The 16,034-nt window shown below is 44.5% G+C and overlaps 1 protein-coding gene across 1 annotated transcript in view; it reads left to right on the plus strand.

Moving 5' to 3' along the window:
* Positions 1-10,888, plus strand: part of LOC135091493 (sodium- and chloride-dependent GABA transporter 2-like) — a 21,461-nt gene extending 10,573 nt beyond the window's left edge. Inside the window, exons 2-12 of the mRNA XM_063989177.1 lie at positions 1,246-1,377; positions 1,703-1,832; positions 2,806-2,910; positions 3,659-3,807; positions 4,039-4,157; positions 5,968-6,196; positions 6,508-6,629; positions 7,199-7,327; positions 8,052-8,255; positions 8,595-8,765; positions 9,170-10,888. Of these exons, the coding sequence (XP_063845247.1) occupies positions 1,246-1,377; positions 1,703-1,832; positions 2,806-2,910; positions 3,659-3,807; positions 4,039-4,157; positions 5,968-6,196; positions 6,508-6,629; positions 7,199-7,327; positions 8,052-8,255; positions 8,595-8,765; positions 9,170-9,295 (1,616 nt within the window). The 3' untranslated portion in view covers positions 9,296-10,888. The remainder of the gene's footprint in view (positions 1-1,245; positions 1,378-1,702; positions 1,833-2,805; positions 2,911-3,658; positions 3,808-4,038; positions 4,158-5,967; positions 6,197-6,507; positions 6,630-7,198; positions 7,328-8,051; positions 8,256-8,594; positions 8,766-9,169) is intronic.
* Positions 10,889-16,034: the final 5,146 nt, after the last annotated feature.

The following is a 16,034-nucleotide window of genomic DNA, read 5'->3' on the forward strand; positions in this document are numbered from 1 at the left end:
TTCGCGGCGCCATACCCTGCACACCTTTACTCGTATTGTGCGTGACCAGAAGTACAAATTGTGAGTCAGTAGTACACGTGTGATTCAATAGCTAATTATGGTGGAGGTACTGAGGTGTCCTAAAGAATCTAACAAGATGTGGATATGATTCTTTGGGTTAGTACAAGACAGGACAAGAATAAGAGATCTGATGGAGGCAATGAAGTGTCCTAAGGGATGTAACAAGGTTGATGCAAAATTAGAGTTATTAATCAGAGTGCAAGAATAAGAAGGGATCTGTTAGTGAAGTGTCCTAAAGGATGTAACAAGATTGATGTGGACAAGATTTCTTAAGGGGTTTGTTATCAGAATCCAAAAATAAGAGGGGATATAATGAAGATACTGAAGTGTTCAGAGGGATATAGGATGTAACAAGAGTGGTGCAAAATCCTTATTAATGTAATCAAGATAGGGTAAAAGATAAAGGGATTCAAGTTTGATAAAATTAAATATGAAAAGTAGAAATAAATGAGCTGATTACATATAAACGATTATTTGCTGATTTATATGTTAGATGTAAATTTTATAATTTTGCAGTACATTCTTGGAATCATTGAATTACGAGTATATACGAATAACCGATTACATATATAAGGTTACTTGATTATTTATCTTCTAGAACGATCGATTTCATGTTGCATTACACAAATGAAACCTGGGAATTACACATGAGGATATACGCAGATACTCAATTACATATACCTGATTACTGCTACATGAGTAACACGCTAAACACAAGCTGCATAGTTACATTATGTTACCGATTACACACACACATTATGTTACCGATTATACACACACATTATGTTACCGATTACATACACACACACACACACACACACACACACACACACACACACACACACACACGATATAGTACCGTGTCTAATGATTCCCTGCGAGTCACGCACACACACACACACACACACACACACACACACACACACACACACACACACACACACACCTACGTTCAATACCTTGGTATGTATGGGCGCTTGTATGTTTGTGTGTGTGTGTGTGTGTGTGTGTGTGTGTGTGCGCCCCGTCATATACTAACCTATTGTTAATCTACAGACCTTATACCTGTATGTCTGTCTGTCCATCTTTTTGTCTGTTTGTCTGTTTGTCTATCTCGCATTTTCACAGCAATAAGGTTGAATATCAGAATAAAACTGACATTGTTATTTTTTTCTCTCTCCCCAGGGGCGTTCCTCATCCCGTACTGTGTGTGTGCCCTGCTTGGTGGCATGCCCATGTTCTTCCTGGAGGTTGGCATCGGCCAGTTCATGAGTGAAGGAGGCATCTCCGTGTGGAAAATGTGCCCGCTCTTCCAAGGTGAGAGAGAGAGAGAGAGAGAGAGAGAGAGAGAGAGAGAGAGAGAGAGAGATTGAAAACTATTATACATCGTTTATATGTTGTTGCAACTACTACCACCACCAGCACCAACACCACCACTACTACTACTACTACTACTACTATTTTTACCACCACCATCACTTTGTACATCTATTAGGTACTACAACCAGTACTACTTTCGTTCATCTCCTATCACCTAAATAACACCAACACCATTCCTGCTCCTTCTTCTCCTCTTGCTACTACGTAATTCTGTTCCCTCTACTACTACCACCACCACTTCCACTACCTTCTCCCCACGCAGGCATCGGGTACGCGGCCATCGTTGTGTGTAACTGGCTCAACGTGTACTACATTGTGATCATCGCCTGGGCTCTCTTCTACTTCGTGCTCTCCTTCCAAGCCGAACTACCATGGTCCAGCTGCGGCAACTGGTGAGTCTGCAGCCACACCCCAGCACTGACGCAAGGGGTTTCAGAAATGTTAGCAAGGGCAAGGGGTTTCAGGAATGTTAATTAGGGCAAGAGTTTGAAAATGTTAATTAGGGCAAGGGGTTTCAGGAATGTTAGCTAGGGCAATGAGTTTCAGGAATGTTAGTTAGAGACAAGGGATTTCAGCAATGTTAATTAGGGTAAGGTGTTTCAGTAATGTTAGTTAGAGACAAAGGATTTCAGGAATGTTAATTAGGATAAGTGGTTTCAGGAATGTTAGTTCGAAACAAGGGGTTTCAGAAATGTTAGTTAGGGCAAGGGATTTCTGGAATATTAGTTAGGGCAAGAGAGGTTTCAAAAAAGTTTCAGAAACGTTGGTCGGTTTAGTTTTAGTGCACTAAAATGTTTGAAAAGTTATTTAAGTGTCCTTTTTTTTTTTTTTTTTTCTTCTTTTTTAGGCTAAATAAGAGTTGTAGAAAGGTTTGTTAGTTCAGCTCCAGACTTAAAGATTTATTTATTTATTTGTTTTTGTTTTTTTGTTTTTTTTATATATATATGTGTAAAGGAAGAGGCTGACTAAGATACAAAAGTTATTGAACTGCTGCTCCCTCTTCCAAAAAAAAAAAAAAAGTCAGACAAGGAGTTCAAGAAAGGTTTCTTGATTTGGCACGAGTGTGTAGTGAGAGATATTAAATGAGAGAGAAAAAAATAACGTTAACCTCAAAGATCCTAATATAAAAAGTTTATAGAAAATTTAGAAAAAAATTCCAACAGAGAAATTTATGAAAAAAAAAATCGTAATCAGAAAAAATCCTAATATATAAATAAACCAAGACAAATTAACTACCCCGAAAAATAAATAAATAAAATAAAACCCACGATGTAAACAACGAGGAAGCACTACACGCATAACAAATCACCCGGAGACCAAAGCAGGTAATCAGGACAGTGACTAAAGAGTGTTTATCCCCAACAGGTGGAACACAGACGTGTGTGTAGACGGCAACACCAATCACTCCTTCATCCAGGACCTGAAGGCGCTCAACCTCACACCCAAGGACTCGGTGGTGGAGTTTTGGGAGTGAGTATTAGGAGAGTGGAGAAGTAGAAGGAAGTGTGGATGAGAGTGAGCTGGTGGGATGGAGTAGAGTGGAGTGAAAGAGTGAAGGAGGAGTGGAGAGTTGAGGAGAGGGAGGAAGAATGGAATGAGATGGAAGGATGAAGAAGTGGAGTGGGGACTTAGAAGAAAATGTGTAGTGGAGTAAAAGGGATGGAGCGGAGAATGGAGTGAAAATAAGAGTGGAGCTGATACTTGGTGTGAGGTGGAGAAAATATGGAAGGAAGGATGGAGAGGAGGAGTGGAAAAGAGTGGAGTGAGATAGAGGGATGGAAGAAGAGTATAGCATGAAAAAGTGGAAAAGAGAGTGGAAATGATATGTGAGACAGAGGAATGAATGGAGGAGTGGGAAGTGGAGAAGTGGTTAAAAGAATGGATCTGATGTGTGGAGTGAGGTGGAGGGACATAGAGTGCGAGGTGGAGAGAGAGGAGTGAAGTAGAAGAATGGAAAAGAAATGGAGGAATAGGAAATGAAGAAGTGGAAAGAAGAGTAAAAAGGAGTACCTAGAGAAAGAGTGGAGTGAGTGGATGGATGGCAAAGGAGTGGGATAAGGACTGGAAGATGGAAAGATAACTTGCCCCAGAAATCACACTAATTTCCCCTCACTCCCCAGGCTTGTCCCAAAAATGCATCAGTTCCCAGTTCAAAGTGCTAATTGGCTGTCCCCATTTCCTGAAGTCGCGACACCTTGTAAGAATCCTTCCCTTGCAGCAACCGCGTGCTTCAGATCACGGAAGGCGTGGATGAGATGGGTACGATGGTGTGGCCTCTGTTCGGCGCCCTCATCTTCTCGTGGTTGTGCACCTACTTCGCCATCTGGAAGGGCGTCAAAGTGACCGGAAAGATCATGTATTTCACAGGTACGTCACACGCCAGACAGCCTGCTCTGATCGAGGATCTATGCCACCATCATCAACAGCCAGTCACTTCCTTCCCGTTTGCAATACTTGGCATATGTGAAATAGCTGCCATTTTATCGCAAACATCGACCAACCCAGACGAGAGTGACCGGCGCTCTTGATTAACCAGCATTGTCTTTCAGAAGTGATTTGAGTTGATGATGATGCTGTACTAACGAGCCATCTTTACAGCCACTTTCCCGTATGTGATGCTCACGGCTCTCCTGGTTCGTGGGGCGACGCTGCCAGGAGCCTCTGAGGGTATTCGGTTCTACCTCGAGCCTAAATGGGAGAAAGTCCTCGATTATCAGGTAATAACCAGTGTTTTCAGGGCCAATGCAGTACTGGGTCGCGGCTGCGGGCTGTGCATCATGTCCTCGGCTCGTCTGATCGCAGGTAACACTCTGTATGGTGCTCGAAGTACAGTCTCCTCCCCAACACCTGTCTCTCAGAGGTCTTGATTCTCTATACTAATTTGAAATTTATGCCATGTCATTATTTGTGTCATTTGTGTACGCGAGTGGCGTGGGCCGCACGCCGCCCCTGAAGCGGGGCGCCTCTGCAGGCCCGGACCCGCCGGGGCCGCCGGGGCCTCTCCGCCACTCGGGCTCCTCACTCATTCTAATTTCTCATAATGATTGCACTCACAACACACCCGCAGCCTGCGTCGCTTGCCGCTGCGGCCGCAGCATGATGCTGCCGCCCGCGTCACCCTCACCAGCGTGGCAGCCCTGCCAGAGCACCGACGCCTCTCCTTCAACGTGGGGACAGGCGGCGGCAGCCCGAAGTGGCGGGGGCACGGTGAGGGCGGTACGGGCGGTGTGAGCATTGCGGCGGCGGCGACAGCACGGCGCGGGGGTACGGGTGTCCAGTAATTACTTGGTCGCCGGGGGGAGAGTGACCACAAGCCGCGGCATGAGGGCGTGTGCGTGCGTGTGTGCACCAGTGTGTGTCTCCTGGCGTGGGATGGCGGCCTTCAGCCTTCAGCCTCACCACTCACCATTGAACCATTAGCGTTCAGGAGCAAGCGTACCGCGCCACGCCCACGCCAGCACAGACACACTGCTTGCCACGCGGACCCACCCCCTGGGTGACGCCCCGCCTTTCCCCCCCGCCGGGGGGAGGGGCGCCCTGTCCTGGTCCTCCTCGCACCTGGTCCTTACCTGGCAGCTGATGGTGGCAAGGGCTGCGGCGACGACCACGACGCCCGCCATGATGATGATGATGATGATGATGATGATGATGATGATGATGATGATGATTGATTTTGTTGCTGTTGATGATGGTATTGCTTCTTGTGAACACATGACAGCGATGATGGTGATGAGGAGGATGGTGAAGATGTTTACAGTGTTCATGTTGATGTTGATGATGATGATGATGATGATGATGATGATGATGACATGCATTGACCCATAAGCTGCATGTTGTTGCTTGCACGACAGCTCTAAGGTCAGCAGAGCAGGAGGATGCAGGGAGCAGTGCCTGGGTGTGGTGCTGCACTGTACTGTAGGTGCTGCTTGGCGGGGACCCCCACCTCCCGGGCAGCTGTGAGAGTAGGACAACAGCTAGGAGGGCGGGAAGGAGAGGGAGATGGATGGAAGGAGAGAAAAGGAGAGGCAAGGAAGGAGAGGAGGAAAGGAAAGAGATGGAATGGAGGAGAAGGAGAGAGAGGGAAAAGTAGAAAAAGCCAGAGAGATGAACTGAGGACTGAGAGGTGTGTAGGTAAGAGGTCTTGGGACTGCAGTTAGGACCAGACAGTTAGTGCCTGGAGGTCTTGAGACTTACCGGTCAGTGAGTGGGTAAGAGATCTGGTGTGGCCTGAGAGGTCTGCACTAGAGGAGTGGAGCTGCCGTGGCCAAACAGACCACAGAGTCCAATGGCTGGCTCGGTCAAGTCAAGACAGAAAACGGAAGGTCTTGTCTCAGGCCATCGGAGTACCCAAGGCTGCCTCCCCATCCCCCACTTTGTTTTGTCGCCTCTCTCTCAATCAAAATGGGACACTGAAATATGTCATACAGTACTGAAACACTGGGCATATGCCAGGTGGATGCTACGGTCCACAGGTAGAGTGTACCCGCGACTCCTACGCCTACAGTGGTGCATTTGTTTGTCCTACAGGTGTGGAACGACGCCGGGACCCAGGTGTTCTACTCCTACGCTGTGGCTCTCGGTGGCATGATCGCTCTGGGCTCCTACAACAAGTTCAACAACAACTTCATCAAGCAGTGCGCCATCTTGTGTGTGTGTAACTCCGCCACTTCTATCTTCGCCGGGTTTGGCATCTTCAGCATCCTGGGCTTCATGAGCTACCAGCTGGAATTACCCATGGAGGAAGTAGCGGAAGCAGGTGAGACAGAGAGAGAGAGAGAGAGAGAGAGAGAGAGAGAGAGAGAGAGAGAGAGAGAGAGAGAGAGAGAGAGATTAAATGACTGAAACTAGTTGACTGATTGAAACCAACGCCGTAGCAGCATAATCAGAGAGAGAGAGAGAGAGAGAGAGAGAGAGAGAGAGAGAGAGAGAGAGAGAGAGAGAGAGAAATCACCAATCCCCCATGCCCTATTCCCCATCAACCATCCTCCACTACCTATAAGTCATCCCCATTTCCCCATCACCCACCCTCTCACCCACTCATCCACCTCCCTTCTTCCTCCCCTGCAGGCCCCGGTCTCGCTTTCATCGCATACCCTAAGGCCATGGCCGCTATGCCCATGGCGCCTCTGTGGTCTGCCCTCTTCTTCTGCATGATCCTGATGGTTGGATTGGATTCTCAGTTTGTGCAGGTCAGTCAGTGGTGGTGGTGGTTGCGTTGGTAGTGGTAGTGGGGGTATAGTGATAGGATGGTGGTATAATATTGTGATAGGGGGTGAAGATGGTGATGGTTATTGTGGGGAATAGTGGTGGTGAAGTAGTGGTGATGAGAGTAATGACGAGGAACAATTGTAGTGATATCAACTGGTGATGATGATGACATGAGGGATAGGGATGGTGTTATCAACTGATAGCGATGGTGATATGATATGAGTAGCAGAGTAGTAGTAGTGAAGATGATGTGATTAGTGGTGAGAGATAGCTGGTGGTGATAGAGACAACTGAGTTGGGAGACACGAGTGGCAAATGACATGACCTAACAAACATGAGTAGTCTAATGGTGACACTGATATAACATAACAAACATTAGTAAAAAACAAGAGTTGACGTGAGCGGTGATGACACGATTAACAAGATAAACAAAAATAAAGGTAGCACTAACATAAGTCAACAAACATGGATGGTAAAAGACAAGAGTTGACATGACAAGTTCACATGAGTGGCGATGACATGAGTAATAACAATGAGCCTCGCCCTGCAGGTGGAGTCGGTGGTGACTGCTGTAGTGGACCTGTTCCCTGACTACCTGCGTGTGGGCCACCGTCGCGAGATTTTGGTGGGGGTGGTGTGTCTCGTGGACATGGTCATCGGCTGCACCATGGTGATGCAGGTGAGTGGTGACGAATGGTGACGACTGGTGACGATTGGTGACGAGTGGTATATGGTGAGGATTGAGAAGCGATGAGGAGTAGTAATAGTTGGTGAGTGGTGGTGACGAGTGATGAGGAGAGCAGGAGTGGAATGTATTACGGAAATGATAAGATAAAAAAAATTAGGTTTGGTCACGTAGTAGGAAGAGAAGACCAGGAACCGATTAAAAGAGCCTGGAGAAAACCAGTTGAGGGAAGAAGATCGAGGAGAAGACAGAGCGAGATGGAGAGGTGAAGTTGTGGCAGAACTGCAGAGGATAAGAGTCACAGAGGAAGATGCAAGGAATAGAAACAATTGGAGGAGACTTGCATATGGCGCCAACCTTTCACTCTAGGCTAGGGAAACGAGGAAAAGATGATAAGAAGGTAACGAGTGATGAAAGAGAGAGAGAGAGAGAGAGAGAGAGAGAGAGAGAGAGAGAGAGAGAGAGAGAGAGAGAGAGAGAGAGAGAGAGAGAGAGAGAGAGACCCATCTTCCAATATCTACGTATCTTACCAAAATCACTCCTCTTTCCAAAATTTCTACACCTCTCCTTTAATAACCACACACAGATATCCTTTAAACCTCTCTCTAAGAAACACACAGATTTTCACACTTTTCTCCTTGCCAACCACATCCACCTCTTCTTTAAACCCACCTCTCTTTAAAGAACCACACAAACTAAGCACCTTTTATCATTCCAGGGCGGCATGTACGTGTTCCAAATCTTCGACTCCTATTCAGCCAGCGGTATTATCCTGCTCACCATCTGTTGTTGTGAGTGCATCGTCATCGCCTGGGTGTATGGAGCCAACAGGTTCTACGATAATATTGCTATGATGCTCAACCGTAAGATCAACCCATACCTCAAGTTCTGCTGGAGGTTCGTGACGCCACTCCTCACTTTCGTAAGTACTGGAGGTGTTGGAGTCATATACACACGTTGAAATTTTTTTCTTTCTTTCCTTCGTTCTGTTCTGCTCTCATCTTTTTCTTCTTTCATGTTGACTTGTTGGTCTTACTTAACATAGCTTCCTGAACTGTTTTTGTTATTATTGGTGGTGGTGATTGTAGTGATAGTAGTGGTAGTAGTTACAGTAGTATAACATAATACTAGTAGTTATTGATAAATATTACTATTGCTAGCAACCTCATAACCTCTTTATATTTTATCTTGCTAATAACGATGACAGTAGGATTAAATATGCAATATTCTGGTCCCATCTCACCTTCCCTTCCCCACACAGATGATGGTGGTGTGCGCCATCGCTTTCCACACCCCGCTCACTTACAACAAAGTGTATGTGTACCCGATCTGGGCGCAGGCCCTGGGCTGGCTGCTGGTGTTCGGCTCCCTCCTCTGGATCCCCGGCTTCACCCTTTATAAGCTGTTCCAGTACCCCGGCACACTGCGAGAGGTGAGTGTGTGTCATTCACCAAAGGTCGTATGTTGGTTCCCCTGTGGAAAGAGCTCAGCGACCAGTCTTTGGGTAGGACTGAAACCATTTACACACCACACATCACACAGCGAAGTCACAACCCCTCAGGTTACATCCTGTACCTACTTGCTGCTAGGTGAACAGGGACTATACATTAAGAGGTTCGCACATTTGCCTCGCTGCGCCCGGGACTCGAACTTGGGCCTTCTCGATTGTAAGCTGAGTGTGCTGACCACTAGACTACGCGGTGTGTGTATGAGAGAGAGAGAGAGAGAGAGAGAAAGAGAGAGAGAGAGAGTGGGGGAAGGGCGATGCGTAGGTGATATACAAATTAGGAGGGGGCGCGGCACACCGTCGTTACTAAAATTTGTTTGTGTGTACAGAAATGGATCGCCTCCACGCGGCCCATCCTGAAGGCACACCACCTGCGGCCCCAAGACTGGGACGAGAACCCCGAGCTGCCCTACAAGAAGACCATGACCATGGACCCCCTGACGGAGGACGCCTGAACGCCTGGCCCTCATGAGTGGTAGTCATGCCGGCCTCACACGGTCACCACACACGCCACTCTCCTCTCCCCCGTCACTGAGGCTGACCTTGGAAGGGCCGTGCCCCTCCCCGCATCCGGCCCCCGCCGCTCACACATTCATCCCGCAGTGGTCGCCAAAAGTATCCCTCTCAAGCGCCCCTCCCCGCTGCCAGTGGGTTAACGGGGGCAGGCGGTCCCCGCGCCGCGGGGGCGTCGCTGCACAGTATTAGTAGTAAGTAGGCTAAGTCTTGCTCGGAGGAACTCCTGTAGGCAGTGATCCAGGATCATTGTTGTGTCGTGTTCAGGCGACGGCCGCGATCTGTTCACTAGTCCCAGACAACGCATGTTACGTCGTCCTCATCGTCGTCGTCGTCATCGCCACGCCATTTCACACCATCGCGCCTCACCTGTACATACGCATCTCGTCATCACGTTGGCATCTGCACTCACCCTCTCGCCGACACACCGTTACTGTTCGTCTTTTATTAGTAATAATATTATTATTGATAATTATAAGTATAGTGATAATGACATGTTGGCATTTATGTACCAGCGGTCAGGAGGAGCACGGCAGGCGGCGGTGCGGCGCCCACACCTACCTAGGCCATGGGCCACGCCCTGCTCCGCCCGCACCCCGACAGGGCCTCCCGTCGCGTGACAGGCACCAAGCCTGTCTCCACGCTGCAGACGGCGCTGTGCAGGGCTAGCGGGCCGGGGCAGGGCAGCCGTGGCGGCGGAGAGTGTGGGTGGGTGGCAGCAGCAGCAGCAGGAGGAGAAGAAGGAAATGTGGAATCCGCCTGCCGGAGTACTCGGGTCTTCCATCCTCTGATCGATGAAGACGCTTTACTGATTAGTTTGTTCCTTGAGACATTTACTTTCCCTGGAGGAGGGGAGAGGCGGGGCAGGCGTGGTAGCCTGGCTGGGAGGCCCCCACCCTGGAGCCCCGCTCGCCTTGTCGGCCCTCCCTCCTCCCCCGCCACTTTTTTTTTTTTTTTTTTTTTTTCGATGAAGTCTCGTAGCGTTAAGGCTGAGCCATGTACAGCGAGTCACTCCGTCAGTCAGTGAGTCATGAGTCATGCGTCATGAGTCAGGCTGCCGCGGCAGGACAGTAATTCACACATTCCACGGCATAACATGATATCAAAGTCCCTCTGGTGCTGCAGCGCGCGGCACCAGGCCAGCCCAGGAAGCCACCTCACACACCGGCATCCCGCGCGCTGGCGTGGTGATGCGCGCCCTGTGAAGCCTTCCTCACCACACCACAACACCACCACCACCACCACATTATCAAAAGTTGAATATATTGTAGAGTTTATAGAGAAAGGCAAGAGGCGAACACTGACTAGGGCCGCAGCCGCTCTCCCTCCCATCCACACCAACGCACCCCTTTCACCCCTCCTCTGTCCCAATGCCCCACTCCTCACCCCATAATCCCTCACCCTATCCCGCGGCCAGGCGTGGAACAGAGTACGTGCGGCAACAGGGTGTCCGCAGCAGTGGTATATCTATTTTCTTACTGTCAAGTGTCATTAAAGCCTTGTCTGTACCCGTCAATAAAGTCTTATATAGAAGTCCGCTGTCTCTTCCTTTCCTCCTGATGTGTGTGTGTGTGTGTGTGTAATAATATTAATAATAATAAACTGTTTATTCTTTAGGCAGTTAACAAACTGAAAATGTACCGAGGGGGTTGGGAAATACTTAACATTTATCCTAAAGGTAAGTCTAATCTAGAAGGGAAATACTAGTGATTGATGGCTCGCACCATGGTGGGAATCGCGCTGAGTCTGTACCGGTCCGTGCGCGGCGCCTTTAGGGGCGTTATCTTGTTGTGGTGTCTGGTGGCACGGACCGGGCGAGGCGCGTCAGGCGGCAGCATGTGTCTGAGACGTGGATGATGCAGCAGTCCCCTTGCAAACTTTTTCAGAGCCTCTCGGTGCCTGGTGGATAGTCTGGACAGACTCAGGGTGGTCAGGGATTCATCATAGGTGGTTGTAGGCAGGGCCAAGGATGACCCTGAACGCCCTTTTCTGCACACTCTCCAGCTGTAGCTGATGGGTGTATGTGAGGGAGGAGGACCACGCTGGGGAGGCATACATGAGTTTGGGGAGGATGAAGGTGAGGGACACCCCCCTTAGCCCATTACCTCCTGGTGATCTCATATGAGATCACTTAAAAATTAACAGATTTCGTAATTATCTGACTGTATATACGCATATCTAACCTTCATGCTATATCTATTAGGTATATTTCTCTGATATCCACATGATATTTTAAAAATTTTCGCTTTAAATTAATTGATATACAAGCTTGAAAATATCAAAATTGTACTCCTGAGAATTGTTAATATAAAAGTACGAAAATAAATCATACTAAACTACAATTAGAAGATAATATCATATAGTACATGTTGAAGTAACATACATAAAACATTTGAATGCTTGAAAACACCAGTAGATGTAATATGAGAATAGCAGGCTATAAAAGTTGCTGATCTCGTATGAGATCATTGAGAGGAAGTGACTACACAGGTCACAACATGTTTATTGTTGCACACCGGATAGCTGAGCGTGGGTGCTTGCACAGACATGTTGATACATGTCTAATTTGAAGCCTTTATAAGCATCGAGTCGGTTTGCAGATTGTCATTCAATTGAAGAGAGTGGTTGTTGATGGACATCGACTCGTCTACTTCTTAGTAAGGTAATATAATATAATATATAAGTAAGGAAAAATCCAAGTAACTATAGACCCATAAGCCTCACATGTGTTATTTGTAAAGTTCTGAAATCTAAAATAAGAGACAGAATATTGAATCATTTACTAGAAAATAACTTATTAAACCCTAAACAATTTGGAGTTGAGTGGTAGATCCATTACGTTGCAAATGTAAAATGAGATGAATGCTTGGACTGAAGCACTTGAAAGAGGGGGTGAGCTAGATGTAGTGCATTTAGATATTAAAAAAGGCCTTTGATACAGTGCCACAAAAGAGATTGATCTTAAAGTTAAAAAGTTGTGGTATCGGTGGACGGCTTACTTCGCGGATTTCAGCATTATTATCGGGGAGAAAACAGCGAGTTGTTGTGGGTGGTTCATCATCAGAATGGAAAGTGTCAAGTGGAGTGCCTCAAGATAGTGTCATTGGACCACTGTTGTTTATTACATTATATATATGTTACAGTCAATACCTGAATCCAGACAATTTGTAAAGTGACTTATTTTTTCAGGCAATTTGTGAACTGCCTAACCTAACCTAACCTAACCTAACCTAACCAGGCAGTTCACAAATTGCCTGAAAAAATAAGTCACTTTACAAATTGTCTGGATTCAGGTATTGACTGTAACATATATATATATATATATATATATATATATATATATATATATATATATATATATATATATATATATATATATATATATATATATATATATATATATATATATCAACGATATGCCTGATAATATAGTCTCAAGTTTATATATGTTTGCGGACGATACAAAGTGCTTCAGAGAGATAGTGAACTCTACTGACCAAGTAATACTCCAAAACGACATAAAAAGACTTCAAGAGTGGTCAGAGAGATGCTTACTTCAATTTCACCCTGAGAACTGCAAGATTATGACAGTGTCAAGGTCTAAGTCATATAATCACAGGCAATATACAATGAGGAACGAAGATCAAGTATTTGATTTGAAGAGAGAGCTGACACGGAAAAAGGTCTGGGCATAATGGTGGATGAACAACTGAATTTTGAAAATCATATAAATGAAAAGGTTAACAAAGCAATTAGAGAAATGGGGCTTATCAGAAGAACTTTCATCTATTTAAACCAAAAAAATTTCAAGAAACTTTGTATTACATTACTGAGACCTTATCTTGAATTTGGTAACATAATATGGAACCCAATTAGAAAAAAAGATATAACCTCTTTGGAAAATATAGAGAGTAGAGCGACAAAGATGTTTCCGGGACTCAAGAACCTATGTTATGAAGAGAGATTGAAAGTGCTGCAGCTGCCTACACTAGTAATATAGGAGACTGAGGGTTGATATGATAGAGGCATATAAACTAACAACTGAAAGTATGAAACTGAGATAGCTGTAGTGCTGCAGCTCGATGAGGGTGTTGGCCCGGCTACAAGAGGACACAAATATAAGTTAATGAAAAAGAGCTAAGGCAAAACTTCTTTGCGAAAAGAATAGTCAACACATGGAATAACCTCCCATCAATTATTGTAGAAGTCCCGAGTGTATTTGCATTTGAAACAAGATTGTATCAATATTAGAGAGAGATCAAGAGGTGAAATTTAATTATGAAGCTGCACTGTCACTCTCACCGCACGCCAGCCAACGACTACATCAAAAATACAAGATCTGGACATATAGGCTTAACAGCTTGTGCCCAGTATTCACCTAAGTAAACCTAAGTAATAATATAAAGAAATGATCCTGAATATAAATATTTTCTTTCTTTTTTTGGATTTGTAAATAAAATCTTGCCTATACTTTTAAAATCAATAAAACTTTAGAATGAAAAATATTAAAGGAAATTGTAAGCAAGAAGTTCCCAAATTAGATGATGATATATTGAAATAAGGAAGGCTCGCGCGGAAGGATACATCTCTTCTAACGCTGGTGACAAAGAAAAAAACGGAAAAAAAAAAAAAAAACTGTTCCCAGCCTTTACTATGCCAGTCATATGAAAAATCCCCATCACAAGATGTTGTAGATTACGTGAAAAATTGGAAGAATTGATAAGACTTTGTAATAAGGGAGAAATTTGGAATTAGTATCTAAACACTAAATTTCGTAATCAACCCTGTTAGTTTTGGTAGTACGTAGGACCATTAGCGAAAATGTTTAAGGACAATTTGAAGGTAGAAAAGGGTGCTAAACTCTTAGGGACATTGCAAAATAATGACAAATAGTTGGCGGAAGGTTCTCGTTTTTTTATGTGATGTGCCACTAAATAAGACCTGGCGTGAGATTTCGGCGTCAGAGCCTAACCAGACCGTGTTTACAGTTAAGTACGTCACGTTGTCTTCAGAATCGTGTATTGTTTAAAGACTTTGGTGATATGAAAATACCCATTTGTGCCTATTGTAAAATCACTGTGTTCATATGAAAATAACCATGTGTGCCTATTATGAAATAATTTCTGTCAGAGCCTAACCAGAGACCATGTTTACAGAGAGAAGAAAGATGTAAATTCCCTTGCCAGCTAGTTTCTTAATACTTTAGGGAGGCGAGGGGGGGAAAACAAAATTTAAGATGTGAACATTTAGGGTAAATTGTCTGTTGATGATGTATTAGTAAAAACACCAGTGATACACACACATTTTGATGTAACACCAACACGATTTTAAGATGTTGTTTTCTGAAAATTAAGGTAACCCTGGCCAACTCAAATTAATTGTTGTAACTTAATCATTCAAATTTTGATCATGCACTGATAAGGTGTCGTTCCCAGTATAGGGGGACCCATAATTCCAAAGTAACAGCTATTTACTAGATATATCACTGTTTATTCAGAAGAGAAAGAAAAAAATAGTATGAAAAAACCTTATTTGTTATTTAGAAACTTACATCAGTCTGGCTGTCATGGGATTTTCCAGTGCCTTATAGACTCCGGCTAGTTACTATAATAGCACAACCATACCATAAAGGTAAAACTATTAGGCAGAAACCCATGGTTGGTGCCAGCCACTCTATTATTAATTATTATATATATATATATATATATATATATATATATATATATATATATATATATATATATATATATATATATATATATATATATATATATATATATATATATATATATATATATATATATATATATATATATATATATTAAGTGGGCAGGAGATTCTCTCTAAGGTATACTTCATTGAAGGTGATAGCCAATTCGGCGTTAATGATTTTCTTTAAGGTATTTTCTCTACACCTTAAAAGTGTTCTAACCTCTTTTTCTAAAGGTGTAATGGTTGCACCATAGCTAGCTGTGTGTGCTAGATCCGGATTTCGGGTCTCTTGACTCTTCCTCAGTAGCTTGTAGGTTGGTGTCTGCAATGGGAATGACTTTTTTTTTTTTTTTTTCTTTTTAGGGGGATAGACAGTTGGATGAAAAAGAGTTTAGCTAGTATAGCTAAGGAAGACGTAGTTAGGGTGAAAGGACGAAGTAAAGTAGAAGGTAGATAGGTGGGGGGCGAACCCCCTTGCTGGGTATTTATTTGTTTAATCACATATCAATGATTTTTTTTTTTTTTTTTTTTTTTTAGGTATTTCTGAGGCAGCTTCGTTCTGCTCCGCTCTTCGTTTTTTTTTTAAGGGGGTGGGATAGACAGTTGGATGAAAAAGAATTTAGCTAGTATAGCTAAGGAAGACGTAGTTAGGGTGAAAGGATGACGTCAAGTAGAAGGTGGGGGGGCGAACCCCCTTGCTGGGAGAATGACTACTTTACTTTTTACTTTAATTAGAGAAAGAAGGTGAATGAAGTAGAGTTTGGACAGAGGAAGGTGTATAGTTAGAAATGGAAAGACTGTAGAGAGAAAAGACTGTGGGCAGACCACATTGCTATTTTTTATATAGGAGGTTTTCTGTCTGTGTCTGCATCGGTGGTTCAGTGGTGTGTCAGAATGACTATTTTTTTTTTTTTTTTTTTTAAGGGACTGAAAAGAGGAAGATAGCTAGCTAAGAGAAAGTGGGTGGGA

The sequence above is a fragment of the Scylla paramamosain genome, chromosome 37, assembly GCF_035594125.1.
Source record: "Scylla paramamosain isolate STU-SP2022 chromosome 37, ASM3559412v1, whole genome shotgun sequence".
Taxonomy (NCBI): domain Eukaryota; kingdom Metazoa; phylum Arthropoda; class Malacostraca; order Decapoda; family Portunidae; genus Scylla; species Scylla paramamosain.